Consider the following 27911-nt stretch of genomic DNA (forward strand, 5'->3'; position numbering starts at 1 on the left):
TTTAATTTTACATCATGTCATCATCAAAACATTTTATCAAACGCTTTCATAATATTATACGCTTCACGAATTTTTAGCCCCACGAAATTTGCATCTGATTTTTCAGCCTCCAGATGCTTTTAATAACCACTACTGCTTAATAAAAAAACAACTGTTTGAAAGCTAATGGAAGAGAAATGCAGTGCAAAAATGACATGAGTATCGTGTAACAGAAGCATCAAAGAAAGATCACCGAAGAATATTGAAACCACACTCGCGCTTTAATACACTGCTTAACTTTAAACCTGTGAAATTTTTGGTGAAGAGATAACAAATTAAAAGAAAAACTTTAAACCTTTGTTTAGCCATTGTAAATATCACCACTTAAATTCTGCGGTACCACGATTAACGATAACTAACGTACATCCGTAACATTCTATACGATCTATATAGTAAGTAATATTATAAATGCTGGATCATGTAAAGTACAGCATCAATTAACTTGACAAACATAATCTTTTCTATCAACTTCTATGTGCTTAGAGCCGGAGCATGGTGTCGTCGTTCATGTACTTACTTCATTAGAGATTCGTTATTTCGTTGTAATGTTTCAGTAATTATACCAACGTTTTAATTCATTTTGCCAATTTATCATGACTGCTCCTGCTCGTTTTGTAAGTATTTATAGCCCATGTCAGAACACACGTACAAAAAGCGGTAAACGCGAATTACTGTAGCATAATATCGAAATAAGGCTCGCACAAAATCGATGTATCTGATATCTATAACTATAAATTATTACAGATATCTACCTATAATTTATATAATTATCTATATTTACTATTTAGGTACCTCTGTGGTATTAGTTTTATAGTGTAGGCCCACTGTAGGGGAATAAAGCAGTATGTACGCTGTACGCAGTACTGCACCAACAGCAAGCAATCACTGTTAAAATGAACGCCAACAGTGAAACTTATTGTTGATATAAACATATTAATAAATTTAGCTTACTGGCTTTCTGCAAGACTCCAGCATATGTAGACCTGATATCGGGCGCATTTCAAGCCGGCAACTACTCAGTCAGTTACTTCTATTATAGTACTTACTATTCATGATCTCCTAATTTTCAGCTATGCTTATAATACCGTTATTATTTTATATAGATATATCTATTTATTATTTTACTTAAACCAACATTGAATTTATGATTAGTCATTTTCTTATGGCTGTGTAAGAAATGTGCCGTTTGTTGTTGATCGAATAAATATATAGTAACCATCATTGAAACGAGAGCGCCAAACCACACTCACGGCAGAACCTCGATCTTGTACTCATAGTATCATACAGCAGTTGGGTAGGTATTTATGACATTGTATGAAATATCTATACTGTATAGAGTATAGATATATTGTACATAAACATAGTACAATACCGGTATCAGTTCTACTCTGTAGTAATCAGCAGAACTGCGAATCGGTACATCACCTCCACCTTTCCAATCAATACTTATACAGAGCTGCGCGCCGTTGAAAAGGGCAACTCCTCTCTGACGTTTATTCATGTCTTCACAGGTGTAGTACTAGCACAGCACCTCACTGAAAAATTACAAATATAAGGGGCGACACCAAACGCCCCTATATAAATTAATAAACGTGGCATATTAAGTAAACAGCGCCAATCAGTGTTTCCGCTTTAGAAAACTTCAAAAAATTGATGAAACGACTGGCATTATCATGCTATCTAAAACGAAGGCAAAAACAACTGCTCCTTATCACAGCGCATAGGTCTCTTTCAAAAGACTGATAAGGCTCTCCCGTCGAAATCGTCCGGCTTCGACAATAATCTTATCAACTACAGCTTTCCGTAAATGCATATTCCCGTTCAATTCATTTATCATATCAAGAATTGGCTTGAAATCTAAAAATACAGCAAGCATAACTGCTTACGTAGCTCCAAGGAAAAATATTGCGTCTTTTCTTCTATGTGTACTCCCGTTAATCGATTCTTTACTTACTTCGACCAGGTGTTTTAATTGCTTTCAAAGCTCGAAGTCTGCATTGTTGAACAATATCATCATCCAGAGTCTGCTCATCCATTACTTCGTTATTCTCATCAGTGATGCCGTTTGTCACTGGCGCGAGTGGAAGGTCGGTAGGTGCGTCATTATCTACCGCCATTTCTTCCAAGGAGTTGGATGGTGCTAATGGCTCGGGAGGAACCATGTATAAACGCCTTTTAGGAGAAGGTGGGGTGGCTGGAGGTTCAACAGGCGAAGTCGAAGATGTTTTCGCTGTTGCCTCGGGTTCCGGTTCGTGTCGTGTGCTCTTAACAGGCGAGCTTAAGCCGGCAGGGGTGCTACTTCGACTTCGCACTTTGGATATCTGGATTGAAGGAGCGAAATCCCTGGGTTCCGATAAACCGCGACGTTGCCGTGACATACCACTTGCGCCGGTCATATCTATATCAGCTTCGTCAACCATACCACCCATCCCACCGGGCACAGAAAGGGACATCGACCGCTGCTTCTGTAGATATTGCAGGGAGCTTATTGGAGTGTATAGGTTACTATTTTCAGAACCATTCGCATTTCGCACGCAAACGCAATACTTTAACTTAATTATAGAATTTCGGTCTTGACATACTTTCTTATTAACAAACGGATTTCCAAACACATTTTGCCGTTCAACCTTAAGAGTATCATCAATCTCTCTGAGAGGTGGGACAGCATTTTTTATGTGGTCTTGGTAGTTGCCCATCTGGGCAATGGGAATAGATTTGTCTGAATCTGAAAACGTATGTTATAAGCTCAAAACAACAAATTCAAAGATAATAAAGACAACTGGGATAGCTTACTTTCGGTGCCTTTCCAACGATCGGGATACAGCAGAGAAAATTTTAAATGGCCTATATGGCTTACTAAATCTTCACGTTCGACGTCGAACGGATTTCTATGTAGGACAATATTGGCTCTTTGAAGAAGGACGGTAGGTGGCCGCAAATGCATTTTAAAGGTAGCTGCTTCGCTTTCATTTTGTTCAGCGATACTCTTGGCAAGAAGCACATCAAACGCGTCTTTTTGGCCCGACAGATCACGTTCATCACCGCTCATCACATCACGCTTGGTAAAATTTTTCCAGCTTCTACAATTTTTCAGCAGAAATGCTTGAGTTCAGGCAAATCGGCACTGATGTATTCGAAAATACCTCTGAATCACAGGAATTAATTCCGGTACGGCAGGTGGTAAATTAAAAAAGGCTTGAGTAGAATCAAATATTAGCTTTGCCTAAAATTCAGTAACAATCCCACAGCTCGATCAGCCGTAAAACACACTAACAAAAATGCTACCCACTTGAGTTTTCACTCTCTTCAAATAATTCTGCAGATCAAAGCTTGGCTGGTCGAACGTTTCCGGGACGAGCGTATGTAAGTTAACTTTGAGCAAATACCTCCGAAGAGCCTACGACAATATCCCGACCCACTGAATCGAATTGCTAACCAGAAGAAACATTCGTTATGAGGGTTATGCTCATACCGCGACGGAATACCCCGGGATCGACTGCACATAAGCATCGAACTGACTCTTCCATTCTTTTCTGTTTGGATTACGTCCGAATTTTTCTAAAGGTTAAAACCATAGTTAGTGGAAGTGCATAAATCACCAACTTTCTACCAAATGATACGAACCAAAAAGGTCAAAAAGTCGGGGATAATCGATTGGCAAAACGCTTAACGTTAATACCGGTGCATTTTCTGGACCAGTAGGCTGCACTGCAAGGTATCCACACATTTGATGGATTGTGCCGCTGTCCAAATGATCAGCATCAACGTATACCTGGCAAAAGTGGTGCCAACATTAAAACATGAACGATATTTATCAAATCTTCCCAGTAAATAATAAGAAAAAACAGCAATGCTACTGAAGGTTTCAAACTTTACCTGCCAGTGCTTGAAACGTTCTGACTTCTCGGCAATTTCCTGAGTTAACGGAGAACTTTCAACTTCGTATCGGTCTACTGGAAAGCTACTATCACCCAATAAGGGAAAATTTGGAACGTCTTCCATACAGGGTCGATATTTTAAAACGGGGTGAGCCGTTCGCGGGGGCTAAAACAACAGAATCTCAAAACAATCCCCAGATTCTCCACAACCACATGGACATGAACTTACAGGGAGAGTCTTATTATCAGGCCAGAAACCTTCAGGCAATGGCCAGTGTCCAGTAGCGTGAGCCTTCTGAGGGTTGCGCGGCAGGTAGATCATTTTGTTGACAGCTATGGATGTACTGGTAAAATTGTGCTCTTCTAGCGGCTCTAGACGGACCATTACTCCGATCTGCATGCTGTCGGCAATTTTCAGCATAACAAGATCGATGGCTTTCACAGAATCCACCAGAAATGAGCGGCCTAATCACAGCAAGATGGTTTAACAATTTTTATTATGGTTGGAAGGGGAAATGCAGAGATCACCTCCTGTCATGCTGCTAAAGCCTTCCAAAACAGAGTTGTCACGAGGCAGATCGTCCGGGGATAACTTGTCGTCACTCCGAACTCCCGGTATTCGGAAGACAACACTAAAAAATCGCTGATCCCATCGGTAAGGCTCTTTGGTCAGCTCCATTCCGGGAATGCGATTGTTGATTGCAATATTCAGCTACAGCAAAATAACCATACTCGGTTACACAATCAAACGGTGATCTAGCCGTCACTCATCAACGTACATCTGAAGTGGAGGAAAAGGAATGACCATCGGTCAGGAGAATGATCACGGCGGACTCAACGAAAAAAGGATTTCGACCCTGTTGAAAATTCAGACAGCGAATTTTTAAGCACAGCTGATCCGCAGTACATTCTGCTCCCCATCGCCGCCAACACTTACTTGTCCGTACGTATCGATACCGCTTTGCAACCGATTGACATTCAGCATTTCAAAGGCAGAGGAGATGATCTGAGATCCATTTGATACTGCAGTGGCTTGCATATTTTTCACTTCATTTTGGAATATCACAAGAGATTCCCTCCATCCGACCTTCAGATGCGTGGGCGGATCGTCGAAATTCATCAGCATGATTCGGTCTAGCCTGTGGTTGAAATCCCTCGCACGAAACTGTACAAGAACATCCACGATTAAATTATGGAAAAATTTGAATAAATTCAAATTTAAAAAAACTTGAAAGTTTAAATTTCTGCATTATTCCCGCATGGAGAGAAAGTAAACCCTATTTGTAAAATATTTACTGTAATAAAACATAAAAAATACTTTAAGAAACGTTTCCAAAGCCTTTTTCGCCACATCCAGTAAGGAGCAACCAAAATACGTCTTCTGGCACATGGAGATCGAATTGTCCACAATAAACAAAATTATTGCCATTTTTCAACACAAAAGTTCCTCAAACGGAAAAGAATGGGCAATATGTCTCGAGCACACGATCGTCGAAACCCAAAGATCATAAGGGCTATCCCATCATAAGGGCCAAATCCGTCGAGAGTTCCGCGCAGAAGGATTTCCATAAACAGTTATCCAGGTGCATCGTTTTCCCTCCAAAAACCAGAAGGGGTTAAGCAGTTTGTGAAAGAGCCATCCAAATAACTTCAAAACAGAAACAAAGCCACAGATTAGTGATTTGTCAGCTAGTTTTGAGATGGTTGTTTCCTTGACGAACCATTAAAGTCAAAGACTCTAAGCCTTGTCCAATTTGGACCAGTGACCACTAATCCCGTTTATCCTTCATACCTACAATCTGATGCGACATTATTACGAATTTACAGTGCAATTACAATTTACTGCAACAACAACCAAAAAAGTGCAAAACGAAAAGGTTTAATCACAGTCGCTAGATGCAATAAAGACGAGTCCCTGCTTGTCGTAGCACTTAATGCAGAAATGGCTAACCAATACCGAATGCGTAATTTTTACATTATTTGATGTTGGTAATTGGTTTACAAGAAGCTGATAATTTGATTGAATGAAAAATCTCAGTAAACAGCATAATCCAAAATCATCAATAATTTAAATTAGCAAACTAAAAATAAGCCAAAGGCAGAGCGAATTTAATCGGAATATCAGAAAAACTGTTCGAAGGTTGCCGTACAGGTACAGCCGCGCACGTACAGACATCCATAGGCCGCTGGAACCCCTCGGCCCCTTGAATGAATTTGAATGCGAGACAACTTGAATGCGATTATGCGAAAGATTTACAAAAAAGGAGGCAAAAATTTAACAAAATTACGGAAAGGCTAACGAATTACGATTATCGAAGAACAAGAACTTATTAAATTAGGTAGGCAGAATTTCTTAATATTAGTTAGTATAAGAACAATAAAGTCCAGGGGCGTAATATGGGGGGGTATGTCAACCGGCAATAATTTTTGGAATTTGACTACCCATTTTTCCAGAAGTTTTTGCGCGAGGCAAAATTTTTCGATTTTAGGGGGTTTGACACCCCATGTCAAATTTTTTCACATATAAACTGTATCACCGACTATCTGGATTCGCTAAGCAGTAAGCACGGTATTTTTTGATTTCGTTGTTCCGATTTGTCAGAAATTCCGCCAAATCTCAAGGCAAAAACCGAAAAGTAAGTTGAGCAACTCATGCTAGCGAGTCCTGTTACAGGCGAAAGCCTGTGCTGCACCGAATGCACTGCCCTTTCGCCAAGGAAAAAAATAGGCACATAAGTACAATGTCAATGATCATTGTGAAACCACAATTCAAATGCAAATCAGTACAGTAGTTTCAGAGTCCAGACTCAGGTCCACGAAAATTAATTTAAACTTAAAAAAACTCTACTTTTGCTGCATGGCAGCTCAACTAATACCAAAATTAAATAAGCATAAAAAACTGAAAAAGGCAAAACGCTGACCAGTACGTTTTCAGATTTTTTTTCCGCAATTCGTAAAATTGCTGGGCGGAAGTCGCGTTACCAAAACGATATCTACAAGACTACAAGTATTATTACTGTACTGTATTTATATGATACACAACGCAATTGTGTTAATGTACGGATATTAAACGACGCAAAAGCTCTTTTTCCTGTACAAGATCTTTCGTGCAAGCACAAGCCAGCCAATCGAAATCGATTCATTTCGTTTTCTGCGTTCATAAAGTTTGAAAGAGAAAAGAATGTTACCCACACAATTCACTCTAAATACAGGCCTTTCAGTGGCTATGTCCCACACATGCTCCCGAAACAGACACATTCACATTCAGTCTGAGTTTTATCGATTTTGCGATTTGGGGATATGGCTCGAAATGCTAAGCTTCGGAGGGGTTTCTGCCCGATTGTCTAATATACGAATGTTATTCGTGTTGATTTCATACTGTTCCGGAGTTCCTTAGTCCTTTTGATCTCCACTTCTCCAGTTAGTAAATTGGAATACCAGTTGCCGTCGTAGTGTAGCTGAATTCCTGATTGTGTAGGGCAAAATTCTTATTCAAGTTTATTTCCGTGATTTAATTTTCGACCGGTGTTTTCGATGACTTTTTCCGATGACTGGGTAATGGGTGATGGACGGAAGATGTTGTCATCTAAACCTCGTGGAATGTACGAAACTCTTTGCGATGGAAATTTTATCGTTTGACAGTTATTTGGCTTCAACAATTGCGCAAATTGTGGTTTAATACTTTATAGGTACAACAGATTCAGGATCGCAGAAGATTTAGCGTTATGTGAAGAAGGTAGGTGTGTAATGTGTAATCAGTAATCAGTAATGCTTGCTTGTTGCTGGCAGATTAAAAAATAATTCGTGGCAATTTAGTATTTACCAACTGACTTACGTTCCCACTTCACTGTATTTCTGTTAAACTTCTATTGTCCAGCTAGTTTGAATTTTATTACTCTTTCAGTTATCAACGCGCGCCCATTCTCCGCGCCCAATAAGAACGCAGCATGGACAGAAATCGTGGACAACTTAAACGCGATACCAGTAGGCTTGTCATTGGGGTTACATTACTTAAAAAAACTTGTATTCACTGCATAATTTATAAACTAAATTTTTTTGCCAGTATTCAGTGAGAAACTAGTGTTTTCAATTTGAATTTATAGTTGTTTAGCAAACCAACGGACGAAAGAGCATGCAAGCAACGCGTAGAAGACCTTTTGATGCAGTTTCGCACGAACGACGTTGCGAAATTAAAACGGTCCAGAACCGAAGAACAATATGAACAGTTAAAGAGTTTGTTAGCCGAAATTGCCAGTGATAAAGAGATCTCAGAAAACTCTCCCTCTTCCCCGTCTTCTCGTCCGTCTCTTCCTAAATCAACGGGTAAGCGGAGCTTCCCGATTTCCATGGCGGAACCGGAAGTGTTTCCTCAGCGCCGGCATGCCTATCTCAATCAGCAAATACAAGAAAGCACTAAGCCGGTTGTTAATATTGCCCCTAAACCAGCCCCTACGGTCGTCAAAGTGGTTCGCGGGGATCCTCCCACCGTTCACGTCCCAACCGGGACGGGATCAAGTAAGAAAATGTTTTTATCAAATTTTGCAACACCGCAGATGTTGACGGTAATATAATGTGCCATGATTGCGATGGTACAGTAAGCCGAGTAAGGTGTTAAGGTAATACCGACATGGGCTCACTTTTACCCGAGAACTGACCATGAGTTGAGATATCATTCGTAGGATAGTCTACCTAGCCTTAAGAACAGAAAATATTTTTGTCTCTTACTCTGAAACAGAACCTGGCTTAAATGCATGCGAGTATATAGTGAGTTATATTTTTATGTCTGAAGTTGATTAATTCAGGTACAGGGTGGCCACGCCAAGTTGTCACCGAAAATTTAATCAGTTTTTAAAAATTGAATTGTTTTGGTGACAACTTGATGTGGCCGACCGGTAGATGCATTTTAGTTTTTTGCTTACAAAGAAGCTGCAGTCGTGCGTGTTTCCGTATGGTTGAGTCTAAATAGTTGACTAATCCTTTTTGAATATTTGCAGTTCCGATAGAGACTCGAGTTGTGAAAGCAGGCGTTGTTAATGCACCGGATGCGGATCAGTTAATGACGTTGACTCAACAGAATGCTAGACAACTGGAGCTGCGAGAACGCGAATTAACACAAAATAGGGAAATTCGCGAAAAGGAGCTTGAACTTGAAAGAGAGCGACTGCATTTTGAAGAAAGGAAGTGGCAGCAACATTTGGACCAGTTTCAGCAGCAGTTTGATTTAATGCGAGAAATGCTACAACTACAGCAAGAACAGCAACAGTTGTTTTTCTCCTTTTTTAGACAGCAAGAGTATGGAAAGGGCGAAAATAGTGGTGGCGAATCATCCTCGTAAACAAGCTGTTAGTTATTGTACTTATTGTTTAAACTTCCACTCGAAACTGAGAATCTTTGACACTTTTGTTTTGAAAGCTGACATCGATTCCAAACAAGTTAGCACAATATATTTGTAGCCTATCTGTTGTTTCTAGCCGGATAATTTTGCCAGTTGTTCACTGCTTTGGCTTCCAGGCCCATTGACACTTTCGTTTTCGCGTTTTTAGAATAATCTCTGTTTTAGGCCGCTGTGTAATCGTTAACTTGGCTTAGGTGTTGGTGTTTTTACCTCGTTTTTGAAGCGTTTTACCTTATCGGACGGTTCACAAATATGATAATGTTATGTAATTAAAAATTCACAGTTTCTCACCTGGATTCATTGTGTGTTCGATTTGTGAAAAATGTTTGGGGAGCTTGCGTGTTACACCGTAAAAAAAAACATGTTAGAAACGTTCGCTGCATTCCTGATACCAGAGAAATTGAACGTTTTACTTATACGCACTGTGTTGTGTTGTAATATTAATAATAATGTTAGGTCACATTATTAAAATTATTTTACTTTCACGTTTTCTTCAGCAGACTATTTCCCTAGTGGTGGAGCCATAACAGAGTGCGTATAAGTAAAGCGTTCACTTCATTTTGTACTGTACTTCTGTATACGTAGGGTAGTAAGGTGGGATGTTTCCTTTCTAATACTTCTAGTCGGAACTTAAGTTTCAACTTTCCTTTACTATTACAGTACTAAATTACTAATCGACAAAAACAAAAAGCAGGATGATATCTCCCGCTCTATTTTATTGTAACAGAAGCTCTTCGTGCAGTTATTTTGACTGAAACGAAACTGCTCAGATAACTTTGGTACCAACCTCCAGCAGGTACGCAAGTTTGACTAATAGCCTATCTGTAGGAGTACAGTAGAAGGATGTATGTATTGTACAACATCTTTATTCTGTAGAAGTATACCGTACAAGCTGAGCACGGATAAGGTACGGGTTTCTACTATAATTAAATTATTGCATTCCTCTAATAAAATACTTGTTCTACACATTCTGTACCTACTACCAACTATCACGGACTGTAAAGTGTGAAGCAATAATTTAATTTCATATTTGTTGAGACGCTTTAAAGTAACGTATGTACTGTATCATTTCACTTTTATCACGCATTTAACAAATCGATCAGGACCAACTATCAGCACAAAAACTAAAGATTTAAACTGACAGCAACTAGAATTTTTAAAATACATACAATTGTCACTAATTCACCGGAAAACATATCAAAACGGTTGCTGTAGCAGCATTTTAAACAGTTGCTCTACAGAATTCAGGAGGTGTTACGGCAGACAGTCTTCTACATTTGCGCTACATATCCGCTCGCGTTACATAGGTTAATATTGCTGCGAAATAACTTATTACACGAAATAAAAAAAACATCTCGAACAGGCTTGCACATTACATTGGGGTACATTATTTTCACAGTTCTTGGGAATTGGCGCCGTACATCTGGACATCGCCACGATCAATTTTGTAGTCTATCTCAACGGTGTAATCGTATTTGGATAAGTATTTGACCCATTTTTCGGGTGGTTCTTCGGTGGTGGCGGAAATACTGCGCAAAGTAGTGTGTGAAGCTGTGGCAGCGGGCATTGTAAATTCGACTTCGGCGCTCTGCTCAAACCGTTCCGGCATAGCATCATAAGCATTAAGGGTCAGCCGACAGGAGAGCATGTGGTTGGCATATGCTCCTATAGGAAGTTTTGAATGCTTCACTGAATGCTGTATCACAATCATTCAAGGTTTTCGTTAATGATATAAGCTTTCTTAATTATGCCACTGAACAGTGAACACAGCGCAAAAATATCTATGTCCTTGCAGAAACACTATCCCGGTAACATTTACAGTGGTTAGGCTCAAATTCGAAATTGTGGGAACAGTCGGTCACCTTGCAGTACCCGTGAAACTCACCTTGACCTTCTTTCGGTAAGCGGCTTATTCTCCAAACCAGTGAACGGAAAACATGCTCATATCTCGCAGATCCGGTTGAAACCTCGATCATACTGTTTTGTTCAGCATGCGGATCTTGCGCAGCTGTCCGTAATTTCTCCGACATGCCCTGTGGTCATAAAATCTGGTAAATACAGAGATCAGATCAAATTTCGAATATCAACTTACTTTAATTAGTCCCGTTGTTTTCTTCGTAGCATGTTTCGCCCCGTAGCCAAAAAGGGTCTCCGTGCGAAACAGGTACACCCATCGTTCGGGGATGGGCACACGAATCTGAATGTCATCGCAAGGCTGTGCTCGTTTCCGTGTGTAGTAACTAGTGGTCATCGCTTCCACTCTTATCAGCACCTTGTAGCCTTCCATCGTGATAATAGCTTTGACGGCCAGTGGTAATTCCCGGTTTTTAGGCGGCCGTACACGAAAGCGTACTAATTCGAAAAAGGTCGCATCTGGCGGGATGAATTTGATCATCTTGGATTGACTGTACTCTTCTTTGGATACGCAGTGATGCAGGTCAACGCTTTCCATGCGAATCCACTCCTCGGTGTAGATGGGCAGAATATCGTGCCGTCCCACCACTTCCTTTCCACGCCGCACGATATCATTCAGACCGAACTCCACTGTTGGCATGCCAGACACAAAACACAGACAGAACACCCGTACGCGACCTTTGCGTTCGGAAATAATCCCCGATTTGTCCACTCGCGCGGTAAATTCATCAATCACATGCGCTTGGACCTCCTCCTGCTTGTAGCTCATAGGCCGTTCCCGTACCATCGGCATTCGGAATAATGCATCCTCAATTGCGTGCATAAAATTTTTTAATGTTCGCACACTAATACATCCGAATTTGAGCAACTCCGTCGTCTGTGAGGCATGCTCGAGCGGTAATCCCAGCTTGGTAATTTGGCCTTTTGTGATCTTGGGAATCTGGCCGGGTCGGATGCCCACGCGTTCCTTATAAAAGACATACTCTAGCTTGGTGGTGTGGATCTTGGTAAAGACATCCAGCTGCTGGATCGATATTTCAGTGATCATGTACTGTCCCGAGAGGGGAACTTCATGAAAAGGTTTCTGATCGTCGGCTTTATTGAACAACTGCAGCACGGTATCCGTTAACTTAACGTGGATTTGCTTCCAAAATCGATTGCCTGTCAGTGTTTTCTTGGGTGGCCAGCGCAGCAGCAAGTCCCAGGATGTCTGCGGCAGATCCCAAGTAAATTCAGCTAACGGCTGACTGTCATCTTCATCAAACAACGGCGTCTGCACAGATGCGGATGTGCGACGTGAGGCGTTGGACGTCACTGAACTGCGCCGGTTCACACTCTGCTTGCGTACCGGCAGCCCTTCTGGCCGTTGTGGTGAATCCCATATATCAAATTTATCATCCTCAGCGCCGGTAATCGCGTTAGTCGTTGGTGGAGGTATGGGTGATTCTTCCGGTACGATGGTTGCAAAAGGATCGAAGAAGGAATTGTCCAGATTATTCGTGTCCAAATTAATCTTTTCTGGGGCATTGCTCTTGTACTTGGCGATTAATTCCAGGACATTTGCTTCATCATTTCCTGCCGAGGCGTTTTGTGCATTTGCTTGACTGGCGCTGAAGGGGTCACTATCAAAATCCGTAACAAAGGCCGCTGATTGCTCCGCTGCTTCTTCTCCCCACGCGCTGGCTGATTTCACCGGAATCGCCTGTGCTTGTCTGGCTGGTAACGGGCTCGATTCACTCCGTCCCACCATACTAGCTACTTGTGAGACAATTCTGGCTCCGGGCTCTGGTTGACCTAGCGGTACGGTGGCTACTTCCTCATCTGGGCTTTCGTCCTGAGTATGCCCAAATGTCGCCGCAAATGTTGCATCAGAGTCTTGCGATGTTGAGTTGAGAAACATGTCTTTGCGGGACATCGCCGGGGTAGGTGCTGGTGAAACAGCGGGACTTGGCCTTGGTGGGACTGCAGGGCGGGGTGGTACGGGTGGAAGCCGACGCTCTTCAGGTCGAGCAGGTGGCGGTGGAGGAACAGGTGAAGTATTTGCCGGTGCATCCCATGCTTCCCACCCTTGGATCACTGGAATCTTTGCACCTTCGGGAGCTGCTTCTTCTTCCCATGGATTTGCCTGTCTTTCCGGAGGGACAGTTGATGGTTTACTTACAGAAGCATCTAAATAAAAAAAGCAAATTTTGTTCACTATTGCTTCTAAACATCGGATATTCAGTTATACGGTATAATGAATAAACGACATCAACATTTTTTGAATATTTGTAAAAATATTTTACACATATGCTGTGAAAAACCGCAGAAATATGCGGGTAAACACCGACGCACCGGGCAGTCCAAAGGGATCGTCAAGCGGTCCAGGCGACTCCGACACTAGGCTTGGTTGTGTAATATAGCCTGAATCTCCAAATCCGTCCGGGTCTGCCACCTCCGGTGCTGCTGTAGTATTTGTCTCAAAGCCGGTGTTAAAGGGGTCAGCTACCACTTCGGACACCGTACTCTCAGCCGCAGCATCGCTAGCAGCTGGTGCATCGAAAAGACCAAGTAAGTCATCGATATTAGAAGTCTTTGTGGCAAGAGCACTTTTGGCGGCAGGAGGAGTTGGTTGAGGTTGCGATACGGCCGTTGAGGTTATCGACGCTGGCATCTCGATACCTTTTACATCTTTATTTTTCATGCTACCCGCTTTAGGTCGGGCAATTGGCTTAATGTCGGTGGAGATCACTTTCGGAGGTTCAGGCACTACACGAGGCTTTACCGGGGCAGCTTTTGCTGGCACCGAGGTCACCGGTTTTGAAGGCTGGGGTGGCGGTACAGGTGCACCAAAAAAATCCGCCAGTTCATCGGATACGGAAACGGCAGTTGGCTCGGCGCTTTGAGCATGTGACAAGTTAGCCGGTGTCGGGGAAGAGGAGGTGACGCTCGTTTCGGTCTTTTTAGATGGTGGAGGTGGTCGGGCCGGGGATGGTTTTCCTTTTGGGGGAGGAGGACGAGATGGTGGGCCTTTCTTTTGATTATCAGTTGTTGCTGCCACAGACGCAGAAGTTTCATATAACCCCAGCAGATCGTTGACGTTATTGCTAGCGTCAGGCACAGCGCTTTGAGCAGCTGGATAGCCTGATGGCTTGTCCTCGTGTGGGGGAGATGTGGGCGTATGGAGTGGAGTGATTTTCTGCTTTGCCTGATCCACTGCACCTTGCACCCGAGCGGTGAGTTTTTGATATTCCTGCCACTGTTGCGAATATGCCTGTGCAGATTGAACCTGCTGTTGACCAGGGGCGCCGGGTGCTTGTGCTTGCGGCATTCCCACGTAGTTCTGCTCCATTTCGTCGAATAGGTCTTTCTTTTTTCCTGAGGAATATTTTCCTTTTGTTATTAAATTCACAATTTTCTTTTTTGATGGTTTCAGCCCTGCAATTACATAATTTTGTAAGTCGTAAGGATAATACGTTAAAATAACTTAAATTATGAAGTTACATGAAATCTTTTTCTCCGTTTATATATGTATTGCATCTAGAAAATGTTGGGTCATCTTATAGAAGTGCAAAGTAACTGCTTTTTAATACCAGCAAAATTCGTTTTTGCAACCTGTAAAATTATTCAGTATAGAGTATACACATAAAAATAATGTTAAAGTTAAACGGTGAAGTACGTTAAAGAAAGTAATAGAAAGTTCTGTAGATCTGCAGACAGATGACCTTATTAATTTTAATTAAGCTTAAATGTAAAAATGTGAAGGAATTGTAGAAGTAACATCCAAATCAGCTTTCCTCTCTCGGTTTGTATGCAGAAAATTGCCCTACTCACGCTTAACATATTAATAGCGTCATAAATCACAAAGCCGTAAATTGTATGGATTATATGAACACAAGTGCTACTGGAACTTAAGTATATGCCCAGGACGCCTGTCACAACGCAAACTTTAGTAGGATGCGCTGAATGTTTCCACTGATTGTAAATTCACCTCTTTCAGTAACACTTATTTAATACTTGACATTTCGTTCTCGTAACGCAGCAGTTCGGTAATGAAAGCCAAACACTAACTCGCAACAACTTAGAAAAAATTCTAAAATATTTAAGTATTGCCGAAACCATTAGTACACTGAGCAGAATAATAAGGGCGAAAGAAATCCCGGGTTTTTCTGTTTTACAGAGTGACGTTAAGCCAGTTTTTGTATGCATGAAATTTGCGTGCCCAAGAACCAGCGTTTCTGCTCCGGTTATGCTACTGCTAGTCGAGTTACAAATTTCAACATATGTTGCTGCAAATTGCAATACACACAATTTAACAATCACTACTTTTAAAATACTAAAAGCAAATTGATGAAAGAGACATAATTCCACGCGATAAATTTAACAACAGACATTTACACGCAATAAGTTTGCTTATGTGAGCCGGTAGTGGCAGTCTTACCTTTTGCTACCTTTATATATCCTGGTACAGCTGTTTCCTTTTTCTTTGGCTCGGGTCTCATGTTTCCATATGGTAAGACTTCTTCCGTATCATCAAACAATCGCTCTTTGGGCAATGTGGAGGTTAATTGGTGTTGAACGGAAGCCGCGGCTGCAGTTTCATCTTCGTCGCTTGTGTCGGCATATTGTTCCGTATGAGCCGCAGTTTCCGGTTGAACGTAGGCGTTAAATGTGGGCCATTCTGGTTCAGGCGCTGCTTGGTTTGCTCCCCATGATTGATCATAATAGTCCGCACTCGGCTGTGATTCCGTCGTATTACCGTAAGCGGAATCATAGGTTTGATCGTAATTATAGGATGATGTTTGCTCATAATTGCTGGTGGACGAATAGTCGGGTTCTGCAGCAGTGCTACCTCCAGAGTACTGAGAATAGTAGTCGGTTTGATGAGCTGAATAAGGCTGTTCTTCGGTCTGCTGGTATAATCCAGCATGCTCATCCGTATAGCCGGCAAATGATTGTTGTGCCGCGGCACCGTAGTAATAATCATAGTACTCTTGTGAATTTATGTCATAACCAGTGCCGTGCGGGTCATAGATAGCGGGATCATATGCCGGCTGCTCATATGCCGCTACATCCGCCGTTGCATGCTGCTGCTGGCTGACATCCGGCTGTACAGGCAGCACCTCATGTTCCGCAACCGCATTACCTGCACGCTCATCCTTAACTTCCTCTTCAGTCTCAACAACGTCAGCGGCACCTTGGAGTAGCGGCTCAACGGTTTCTTCTTCCGGGACGATTTGAGTGCTCTCCGTGGTCTCATCTTCGGGATTCTCCTCTACATCCAGTGACGTATACGGGACTTTTGATAATCTCCGATGTTTTGTTTGCATGGCATAATCAATATCTGTTTGATCAATAGCAGTATCCTCTACTAAGGGCTGGAATGATGCATCACGCTCAGTGCTGTCGGTTGGCACAGTGTGCAGTGGTGCAGCTGGAGCGCTGATATCGTCAGGGTTCGGCTCTTCATCGGCTTCAGCGTCCTCAGCCTCCAGCAACGGTGATTGTTCCTGTTCGAGCTGATGTTGGTTATTCATGGTAATAGCATCGGGCGAAGGGCCAGTTGGTTCGTAATGTTGTGACGGTTGTTGTACATTACTGACAGCAAATGCAGTTGCCAGATTGTCCTGCGCTGAATGCTGCAGGGGAATGCTATCGTCTACACGATTGTTCGCACTCGCAATATCGATCGCCGATGGATCCGACATGACGACGTCATGACCCATCGGATCGGCCTGACTGCCAAGCACAACTGCCACACCGTCAACATTGCTGGTGATGGTGTAATCATTCATAGCGCTTTCCTCACCCGTGTTATCTAAAATAACTTGTGCCTGGTAGGAAGTGCCAGTGTTGTTCCCATAATACGAGGTGTCGGTGTAATAGGCAGCGCTGCTGTCAGCACCTGTACCATCCGGCGCAGGTGGCTGCCAGGATTCGTAGTATCCTTGTGTATAATAACCATTATCAGCGGTATAACCTTGATCCGTATAATAATAGGCACTGGGATCATAATTCAGATTTCCCTCGGTCTGGTAATAACCGGCAGCGTAATCCGACCAAGCAGCCGCTTGACCGGCGTCAGGCACTTGGGCATTTGCTTCGTCGGAAACGGGAACTTGCGGAACGGCAGCGACTTCGTGCACTGTGGAAGCTTCGGGAATTTGGTTGACTGTTTTCGGAGGCGGAGGCGCCGTGGCTTTGCGGGTGGGGGCGGGGGGCGCTTTGCGCAGAGGCACGGTTTGTGTAGGAGGGGCAGTGGTCGCTGGTTGGACGACTTCTGTAGCGAGGGGTGATTCTTTGGAAGAATTTACGGAATCCATTACTTGAGCAGCTGATTCAACAGTGGAGACAACATTAATCGGGCTGACTACCTCTACATGTACAGTCGGCTGATTCTCTTCTGTAACATGTACAGTCGGGAAGTCATCGTGATGCGGAGTGCTAGAGGGTGTGGGCTCAGCAAACGAATTTGTGGAACTACTATTAGCTGTTTGCGTAAATGCATTGCCGGAGAAGTCGTCGAATGATGTTGAGCGGGAATGATCGGATTCGTCAGCTGAATGCGCCGATCCATCCTGCTGCGGTGGATCCCAGCAGATCGATGGACTGGGCGTGACTACCGTTATCACCCGGTGCTCTTGCGGCGTCCAGGCTGTTTCAATAATAACAGGAATGGGTAGCTGATTGCTGTGGGAGGCGTGGTCATCTATCTCAAAGTCCGCCCAGGAAGATCCGTGCTCGTCGACAGCTTCGCTTCCCTTAGACCGCTCCAGACGTGAACGGCGCTTATTCAGTAATCCTTGTTCACAGAAATTGCGCCAATTCTCGGGATCGGCTTGTCGATCTTTTGCTGGCTTGCCGGTGGTGGTATCTTCGTCAAGTGAATGGTCCTGGTTTAAATGGAGATTCAGTTTAATGCGCTGCGTCGGCGAGGAAGCCGGCTGTTTTTCTGCCTCGGCAACATAAGCGTTCAAATCAACAACGGCTATCTCGCGTGTCTGTGATCGTGGACGCTCTACCGGTGCAGTGCGGAATGTCTGTCGCTTTTCTCGCTCATCTTTTACCCTTTTTTTAAGCAGTATCAGTTCTTCTTGCGCTTTTTGTTTCAACATCTTATCAAGTAGATCACTCGTTGAACTGGCTTCTTCGTCTTGTTCTTCGACGGTCAGCAGCGTTTCACCTTTCTTCTTTTCTTCTTCTATTTCCGCTAGTGGACTACTCGGATGTTCTTGTTCGACAATGGCCTGGGTGGTGTGTGGAATGTCAGGTGTATTATCGTCCGTTGGTAGTGGTTGATGGTGCGCATGCGGAGGGGACGGTCGCTTCTTCTCCGTCTCCCGTATTTCCTCATCCTCCTGGATAGAAAATTTCTTGGTCACTTCGAATGGTGAAGGTGGGTTAGAAGGGGATTTATTACTTATGTTAGAATGACTATCCCTATGACCGTGTCCGTGCACGTGATGATGCGGATGATGACTCCAGACAGCGCCCAGTGACAGTCGATGCGCTGTGTGTAAATTCTCCGGCTCTGGTGGTGTAGATTTGGAGCGACGCCGGTTATTTTCGCCGTGCCCCGGAGTATGATGAACATCTGCGTGAGTTGTTAGTGCATGCTCATGATTAGCGTGATCACCAATGTGTGCCATGCGAGTACGATCAATTAGCGCTTGCAGCTTACTAAAAGCATGTGATTCCTTCTTATTGCGTGAAGGTTTAGGTGAGAGACTATGTGAAGGCATCGTACGGTTCATGCTGCCGGGGCGGTCACGGTCAATTCGGTTTGCATCCACACTCAAAGCACCACCACCGCCAGCCCCACGTGCACCGGCTGCATCAAACTCATCTGTACCTAATTCCATCTCTGCCGCCACAATTTCTGTCCGATTCAATAAGGCCTCCAATTTGGTCGTGGCGATACTCTTCTTCTTCCGCCGCGGTGAAAGACTGGCAATACGCTGCCGAATTTGTAGCATGGGGGATACTGAGCGGGATGACGCTGAACCGGTGTCGTCTCGGGTTTTCTTGTTAAATGGACTACGGAAACTGGAAGAGCGGGATTTCGATTCGGACTTCTCACTTACACCCGACGTGGCCGACACGACGCTGGCCTTCTTCCCCAGCAGGCTGCGTTTGCGTTCACCTTTCTCCGGTGGCGGAGCTGTTGCAGCGGCTGATTTCGTTGTTGGGTTCTCCATTTTTTGCACTTTACTAAAACTGGTCGGCGACTTCTTTTGCTTCCTCGTCAGATCGAGTGTACTAGGACGCGTGGGTGACGGTGCCCTTAAATCCGCATCTGGCTCGGGCTGAAGAGATTCCTGCTTCTCATATTTCTCCGCGCGAGATGGCGCCGGTGCCGGAGCGGCTCGGAAATGCACCGCAGCTGCCTGGTGCAGTTCGGTCATCGGCTCTTGGTCAAAAGATGTCTGCGACTGTGAGCTCTTCCTCTGCTTTGATGGGCCTTTTACTCCGTCTCTAAGAGCACTGCGATCAGTTTGGCAAGCAATCGAACGGGTTTTTACGGCAGCTGTATTTTCCTCCATTATACTCGTTTGGCAAAGAACACCAATGCGAGCGGATTTTTTCCCGGTGTGTTGGTCAGTTTGACCAAGGTTACACAAATCTTCTTCGAACGAATTACCCTCTGAACTTAGACCTCGATCAAACGAAGCCAGGGGCGCAGGTCCAAGCTGTTTCTGCCGTTTTCTCGGCATGGAGAATGCCAACGGGATCTCGCGAAGTTATGACCTGCAAATCACAAGCAGTGAACCAACAGTCGTAAGGATTTTTGACTTTCGGTCAATCAAAGAGTGACCGCGCTAAAAGATTATTATATACAGATGATTACAAGTACTTCACTGCATTTTTAATTGCGAGATTAATCCACTCACAGCTTCAGTTGGAACGTATCATTTCTAACAATCGGTGTAATAAAACAGATCCAGATTTTCTGTTAATTATTTGATTAGTAATTGTACTCTTAATATCTACTGGACTGTTTAAAGGTCAACAGAGAATGTCAGTGCTTCTTTCAATATAGGTAAAAGTTGGCAGCATAAAAAAGTTCAATCTATAGAATAAGTCCACATCGCTTAGGATACAATGCGTACTCGTACCGTCTGTATGTACGATAGTACAGTAATTTACATAAGTTTTTTTCGCTGCGAGCTTGCATTTTCTTTCCTTACTGAAATTAACAGTTGTGAAGTAACAGTTGTGGATACCTCCACGGGTTTGCGATCTTATCTCTTTAATAGTGTCAACTGTCAAGTGTCAACAATATTCTCTATGCCGACCACTAGTCTGAGTTGCAGCTATGTACTGCTATAAATATTTCCTCTGCCTAATTTATTTTTGTAAATGGGTATTATAGATTAAAGATATTTTTTCTATTACTGTATCGGCGCAAAACATAATGAAAAATTATTATTTTAGGACGGTTACAAAAAACAATTTCATAGTCGCACATATTCTGAGGTCGATACCAATTACAGGAGTCACAGGGTCCAAATAACAAACACCGCAACGAAATGTAAACTAAACCAAAAAAGAATTGTCGGCAACGGATTACCCACAGGCATTTCAAGTTGTAGGCACACGTCAATTCTTTACTCTTTATAGAGCATGAACAGCCTATTTAAGTAAAATGCCTAAAAATACTTCAAAGAGATCCGAATATAACCTGCCAAAGCAAACCACGCAGAATCTCTACGCTTTACATATGTTCCCGTTCGATTATCATATGGCTGTCATTTCAAACTGATTCAGTCAAAAACTCTGTTTCTTTACTCCTTTGGCTTTGCATGCCGAATACTGCAGGTCATTAAGATACTTTGTGCGCCATTACACATCGTTTAGAATTGCTACAGTCACACTTGCGCTAATAAAATGCTCCCGTACGATTTTCTTAACTTCTAATATACTACATCCGTACGTCATTTATATATTCAGTGTCTTCTGCTAACGCCATTACAGAATCCGCATGGCAAAAGTTGCGTAAATTTTCGACCGCCTGTTCCTGTAATACGGATGTAGAGTATTACGGGCGTAATTAAATAATTAGGTAGCTGCAAAAATCTCGCTCATGTTCCGCACTGCCCCGTGTTCAGTGACTTTCTACTTGGCTCATGCATTGGTATTTTTGTACCGAAAGCAATATCATTTAGATTTTTGTGTATGTGATGCAACCTGAACTTCAGTATTATAAACTAAGTGTCTGCCAAAATTGTGGGTCCAAAATATATGCGTACTCAAAACACTAACCTGGATAATCATCTGTCTATCCTAATATTTCAGTGACAAGAACCGGATCTAGAGTTGATAAAAGACTGCACCTTGCTTTTTCAACTTTATGGGTTTGGTAATGGTAATACTCTTTATAATAATTATGTTGCTCAACTTCAAGACAAAACTGTGCTATATACTCGTACATCCAAACATGCAGATATCGTAGGCTTTAAATACAGTATGTACCGTACGGACGTTGTTGGAGGACATAATGTTCGGTAACACGACACTAGTGCAACAGACTTAACGTTACTAGATCCCCATCAAACGAGATGAAACTGATTCCCAGGATAAGCTGGCAATATGAATTATTAACAGCTAACCTTTACAACACCTTACATAATACAATACTATATTAATTTCATTCATGGTTTTGCGGCGGAAGTAACCGCAACATCCTCTTCTACACATTTTCGACGAAGCTATCCGGTTATCAGCTTGCCCTTAGCAAAGAAGCACAACAAATTGCTATCGACGGAGGTATATAATATCTTGTTCAAGTGCTCATGTATGTATTTGTGCTCTAATGTTTACTAGATGGGAAATAAATTTTATGATTACTTCTGTCATGTCAAGGCATGTCTGCATTCTGTGCACCAACTAGCATTACAATGCTAAAATTTCTAAACGTCCATTCCAATTCATATTCTTCCGGTTTTCATTGCCTGCTTCCAGATTTACTGTAGATCATGTTAATAAACGAATAACTGCTATAGTCCGGGAAATAACTCATCCAGTACAAAAATGTCGGTACCACTACCACCACCTATACCGGCATGGCGCCCATGAAAAAAATATGTCTTCCTCAGGCTTCCTGTATGTACACTACCGTAGTGAAGGTATAATCGACAACCTTCAACACAAATGCAACAACGCAGTGAAATAAGCACACATGTTCATAGCTGATATAGGAACAATACAGCTTTCAGTTCTAGCAAATTCTGTAGATTCTCCCCATTTGGCGTGGTTTCAGAAAATCAATCTATAAGTTATTTAATTAGTTATCAAACATATATATATGCATAGGACAGCACATATACACTTTTTTGCGTGTATTATAGCAATGCTTCATTAAAATTTTAGCAATTGTCCAAGCCATGTCTGATTTTAAAGTGTTTGTCTTTGTAATCATGCAAAACTTCCAACAGATAAAATTTATGATTATCCAAAAAAAGTTATGAAATGCTCCAATATACGCGGTGACTCGAGTACCCAAAATTTTCAAAAACAATTTTTTTATGAGTTGAAAGTCTGCCGCACGAAAAAGGTTCCGCGCGCTGTATGCTGTGGAGTGTTTCACTTTGTCTGCACGTATGGAAGCCATAATTACCGCTCTGGAAAAGGGGTTCATTTGTGCCCTCATGGCCCGGCATGAGAATCAATTGCGTTAGAAACGAAGAGATTATTCAGGACACTGTGCAGTCCCTTAACGCCTCCAAAAATATTAGGTGCTTGCCGAGGTATGTGCGGTACAAAGTGCACACGGCTATTCTAATGCGACTACATATCTAGCATTTCCTTCCAAGCGGGATCGAGCGGTTCTCAAAAATGGGGAACAATCGTGCAGATAGACATATCGCTTTACCTGAGAAACATTTTCAGTAATGCCTTGTTTACTGTATACTATCTACATACGTATATGTATGCCTTCCATATTCACGAGTACACGGACAACTACTGGGGAGGGTGTGTTTCTTACTACTAGTGCATCACGGGATCATTAAAACCGTGTTTGTTAAACTTATAAAACCAAGTGGGCAATTTAAGTCAAGAAATGCCACTTAGAAAGTGATATGTTTGTCATGGGAATTATCGGAGGTAGCCATAAAAGGCAATTAAAATTGTCACGGCAATGTATAGATGGCACGTTACCTTAAAATTCAATTGGGGAATCTGATGGACTGTTGGTCAGCCCCATACACACATCCACTTTCCCAGAAATTCGAACATAGTATTCAAAACCACTGCCGAATCATACACTCCACCGAGAACCGCATGTACGAGAACAGGTCAAAATCATATGCGCATTTCCCACGTATCATCATAATTGCCAACACCGCATCCACATTCTCAATCATAAACTATGTCCAGTGGTAGAAAATATTCATAAATCATTTGGGGTTGCTCTTTGACATTCAAGCTCACACAGAGGGAGTGGAGACACGTTAGCGTATTCCACTAAAAATCCTTGTTAGTGTTCCCCTTGATTACAGCGTATTTTTGTGTGCCAAAGGGACAACACTGGCAATGAGAGAGGGAGAGGGCGCGAGACCGGCGGAGAGAGTATCGATCCCAGCTCCCCGTACTAGATGCATTTATTGGGGAAGATCTACGAGGCGACTTACTTAGATTATCTAAGATGGCCAGGCGTGTTTAGGTACAGTTTAACTGCCGCACATATATTCCAGCCCGCTTGTACAAGCTAGGCGAGCATGCATGGATTATTTGTTAGTCTATGGGTTCGTATGGATAGTTGGCCACAAAATACTTGCGCGCATATATATGTAGGAGAGTGGCATTCATTCCAGGTTTGGTAGTCCCGCGCGCGCACCCGCGCCGCTAGATCAACTCCATCGTTTTCCAGTCATTGCATAACTACAACCACAAATACTCCAGGCAGCTGTCTCTGTCGCTTCGTGGAAGTAACGCTACCATTGCCCCTGTACTCTGTCGGTCTGGCGGCGCAAGGAAATCTGAATTATATTCAGCTGCCAGTTGCCGATGCCGCATCGGTATCCGATAAGGGCAACGCTTAGAGAGCAGCCGGGAAAAAAATCGAACCAACGGGCTACAACTTCCTAACAAATATTTAAAGAGAGAAGAAAGAGCGCGACTAGCGGACGACTGGCTCGACGTTAAGTATTGACGTGCCTCAGTGTGCGGCAGTACGCTGCGCCGGGTACCACGCAATGTGCTTAGTAGTTGGAAGATGAATAGCTAACGCAGGAGAGAATCAGTTATACATTGAAGCATCATCGATAGATCTCGGATCGGTGTACTGTGTGTGTATGTGTAAACTGGAGCGGGCTGCGCACATACATACACACATAAGAATTCTGCTTGGGGATCCGTTACATATATGCGAGGAATATGGATGCTGAGTCCGGTCCAAGTGGTTAGCTTTTTTCCGCTAACAGTTCTCTAAAAGGTCTGCAGCACGTTTTGCATTATTGTCTGCGTGCTGTGCTCACAGTTTATGGTTTTTCCTTCCACTGGGCTACATCTCTCTCGCTTTTCACGGCGTTCGCAAAAGAAAAATATGGACACTCTATTGATTTCTAATATCAAATGTACAAAATTTCTTTATGATTTGGTACGGTTATGGCGGAATAGCACCTTAGGACTATTAGTGCTCACTGCTCACTGTTAAGGGAAAGGGCACATGGTGAATGCATTAGAGCTTATTTGTTTACCTGTGCCCGCCTGCTATATATATACCACAGTCCACAGATGTTGCTTTCTAAATCTTCGTGGCGTGTGTTAAGGACAACGGCGGCTTAAACCAAATATAGCAAATCTTAAATTTTTACACTGTATAAGAGATAATATATATTATAAAGTGTCTAATTTGCAAAGTACAAATTGCAGTTGTTTAACATTTTTTCTTTGCTCGGTGTCATAAAATTCTGCCATCTCAAAATTGCTCCGTGGAATTTGTTAAAGTTTATGATGTTTAATCGCTCTAAATCTTTTTATGTAAACAGTTCCGATAGTTATAGTTATAGTATTAGTAATTGTCGTTTGATTGGCTTTATCAAGTTGTTACCGGCATCGTTCTGTGCTTACTTTACCTAACTCGGATTCACAAATCAGAGATGCATTTATTTCGAATTCCACATTTTTATTTTCTTATCTATCACAATTATTGACAAGACTGAACTAATCACATTACTTTATTCCTATCATTATGTTTTCGAACGTATTACAGTTAGTGTAGCATGCAGATGCTTCAAGCATTGTGAATTAGGTATGAGGACAAATACACAATACTAATGTGAATAGGCCTAGGATTGGCACTGAATAGCTATTTAAAACCTTGATTTATTTCAACGGAACAAAATGTTTCATTCTACTTCACAGTAAATTAAATTTCGAAATAGCCTCATTATTTTGCAATGCAGAAATTTAATTGATTTCGGGTAATGAATGTGCTTAAAATCTGCCAAATCGGTGCTGAAATCAGAACCTCGTGCAGCATCATAACAAATAACTGCAAAAGATATCAAACACAGATACTCGTACTGTATCCGACATCAACACATAATGTGCTCGTACGGATCCTGGACAGCCATACTAACTGCATACATACTATCTAATCGCTAATTAATTTATTAAATTATGCAAATATTGATTCTATTATTGTTTTGCTAATTTGTAACTGCGCGCATACACTTTATCTACATATAATTTCAGCTATGAATCATTCTCTTATAAGGTACATTGGTTATATGATACTGCTAGCCTGACCTTTGCTTATACAATAATATATAAGTACTTAGTTGAAAGGTTAACAATGTCTACCCATAATTACCGTGGGCATGGCGCTTCACAATCCGGAAAGCAGCTTTGCCACTGTACATACCAACGTTAAAATCTTATATGTGTTGTTTGCCTGGATTTTAAATTTTGTGAATGTGCTATTGGTTACAGATTATGGGAATGGCGATTATTTAAACGAATGCGAAATATATTTTGTAATTTGAAATAGAGAATGGCTGGAATCACAAGATCTGCTGAATCGCTTTAAGCCGGCAGACAACTGTTACGTTCAATTTTTTTGCAACCTTTTTTACTGTATATGAAGTACATATGCTGTTAATGCAACTTCAGTTTATTTGATGCTACCTGTTACAGTTTTTGATATAATTAAACAAGCTGTACATTTTCGAAATAGAAATATTGTAGCACAAGGGAAACCCATTATAACAAGCCTTGTTCTGCCTGCATTAAATGGATTACAATTTACAAGACACTGCAAAACTTTTTCATATAATAATACTGTGCTTAAGCAGCGTTGCGCTAGACACACCTTACCGTACACAAAACCGTTACTGCCAAATGAGCGCTGATTAAAATCTTTGTATGCCTATTATAATAATTAGTTTCATCTCAAGTCAGGTAATTCGCGCTTTATGGTAAGGCGCTTGTATGGGACGCGACTTGCTGGGACACGGTGGCTGTATCTCATGTGCATGCTAGCTCGAAGAAAGCGGGAAGTGTAGCACAAATGGCTGAAGCAAGCAAGCGGCGGACATACGATTTTATCGAAGATATGGGTTATCTATTTTATCCGCTGGCAGTCGAGACGTTCGGGACTTTCGGAACGCCTTTCGCCGAGCTGATCCGTTTCGTCGGCAGAAAGATTCGTGAAGTTACCGGAGAACCTCGGTCTACCGCCTTTTTAAGACAACGTTTCAGCCTAGCGGTAGTCCGTGGTAATGCAGCAGCTGTTTTGGGTTCACTTAACGCACGTCCCAAGATCATGCGTGACACTAACGATTTTGGATGTTTTTTTAATGTTTAAAAATTTGATGCTTTTAATTAGTGTAAACCTGCGCAGGCGATTTGTTATGTATGCTGGCCGAAGCCGAATAAAAAGTGTTAGTCAGGTAATTCGCGTTTTGAAAGCGATATAAAAAGTTAAAGTCAGGTGTACTATATTAAAGGCAAACTGCTTGTACGATAGCACCACACGCCCAACAATTGCTTACCGGTGCAAGCTGCATGAAGAAGCTAATAAAACGGCAGATTTCCGCACGATTTAAATTTCAGTCGCAAGTTACAAGAAGGATTAGTCCAGTCTTAAACCGATTAACAAGTAATCAGAGCACAATTTGGCGGCCAGACGTCTAAGGATCTGCATAACTCCAAGGGGGCTGTTTGTTCGACAGGAATTCCGGCGTCAAATGGAATATGAATTATACAGTAATTGTATTACCGATGGATCAACTTCGTGCTCCGTGCTCATGCATTAGTATGCACTACACGATGATGTGCATTTTGCACAAAAATACGTAGTGTAAAAAACAGATTAATTAGATAATTTGCATCACCACGTTAAGCAGAAACTGCAAAGATGTGCGTTGAGTGTGCAATATTGCAATGCACCGGGTTTCCAACGCCTGCCATTCTGACTAACCACATTAAACTGCATCGGTACACGAAAGTTAGTTATGCATAGCATTATAAGTCATTGGAGGTGGCCAGTACACTGGATTACGTACGATATCTTAATAGAGGGGCGACGAAACAAATGTGGAACAAGGATTAAAAATATACGGAGCAAATATGTTCACGATTGCTCATTTAATGCGGCACCGCCATGCCGGGGAGAAAATTCCCGAACTGTTCCATCCGACATATAATATAAGGGACTCTCTTAGGCTTGGTATGAAGTTTGATGGATTTGTCGTGAACAT

General features: G+C 42.4%; 3 protein-coding genes across 12 annotated transcripts; 1 reads left to right on the forward strand and 2 right to left on the reverse strand.

The window, feature by feature from the left end:
• Nucleotides 1-1515: 1515 nt before the first annotated feature.
• Nucleotides 1516-6865, reverse strand: LOC129598928 (integrator complex subunit 6-like). 7 transcript variants are annotated; one of them, XM_055497064.1, is made up of 16 exons: nt 6705-6865; nt 5639-5709; nt 5236-5565; nt 4855-5082; nt 4697-4774; nt 4446-4629; nt 4147-4382; nt 3916-4083; nt 3664-3811; nt 3512-3597; nt 3329-3436; nt 3183-3262; nt 2833-3119; nt 2622-2764; nt 1994-2504; nt 1516-1896 (listed from the first exon to the last, which is right to left on the reverse strand). In XM_055497064.1, exons 3-16 carry the CDS (start codon nt 5344-5346, stop codon nt 1751-1753), a joined length of 2514 nt encoding a protein of 837 aa, XP_055353039.1. In that variant the 5' UTR covers nt 5347-5565; nt 5639-5709; nt 6705-6865; the 3' UTR covers nt 1516-1750. The 7 variants fall into 7 exon arrangements, with proteins under 7 accessions (XP_055353039.1, XP_055353024.1, XP_055353016.1 ...); XM_055497049.1 differs by lacking the exon at nt 6705-6865 and adding an exon at nt 6088-6697; XM_055497041.1 differs by lacking the exon at nt 6705-6865 and adding an exon at nt 6088-6697 and having other exon boundaries at nt 5639-5716.
• Nucleotides 6866-7045: 180 nt separating this feature from the next.
• LOC129602601 (uncharacterized) lies at nt 7046-9603 on the forward strand. Its single transcript, XM_055501669.1, has 6 exons — nt 7046-7337; nt 7396-7519; nt 7607-7653; nt 7822-7901; nt 8021-8432; nt 8912-9603. The coding sequence occupies exons 2-6, from the start codon at nt 7452-7454 to the stop codon at nt 9250-9252; spliced, it is 948 nt and encodes a 315-aa protein (XP_055357644.1). The 5' UTR covers nt 7046-7337; nt 7396-7451; the 3' UTR covers nt 9253-9603.
• A 713-nt stretch (nt 9604-10316) lies between these two features.
• Nucleotides 10317-27895, reverse strand: LOC129599221 (putative stoned B-like protein). Of its 4 annotated transcripts, none has more exons than XM_055497396.1 (7): nt 27204-27895; nt 23365-24087; nt 15647-19953; nt 13561-14643; nt 11405-13395; nt 11198-11345; nt 10317-10977 (listed from the first exon to the last, which is right to left on the reverse strand). In XM_055497396.1, the coding sequence occupies exons 3-7, from the start codon at nt 19917-19919 to the stop codon at nt 10706-10708; spliced, it is 7767 nt and encodes a 2588-aa protein (XP_055353371.1). In that variant the 5' UTR covers nt 19920-19953; nt 23365-24087; nt 27204-27895; the 3' UTR covers nt 10317-10705. The 4 variants fall into 4 exon arrangements, with proteins under 4 accessions (XP_055353371.1, XP_055353379.1, XP_055353387.1 ...); XM_055497404.1 differs by lacking the exon at nt 27204-27895 and having other exon boundaries at nt 23365-23821; nt 23981-24327; XM_055497412.1 differs by lacking the exon at nt 23365-24087.
• Between the last annotated feature and the right edge of the window lie 16 nt (nt 27896-27911).

Source organism: Paramacrobiotus metropolitanus, unplaced genomic scaffold (assembly GCF_019649055.1).
Source record: "Paramacrobiotus metropolitanus isolate TYO unplaced genomic scaffold, Prichtersi_v1.0 Parri_scaffold0000004, whole genome shotgun sequence".
NCBI lineage: Eukaryota > Metazoa > Tardigrada > Eutardigrada > Parachela > Macrobiotidae > Paramacrobiotus > Paramacrobiotus metropolitanus.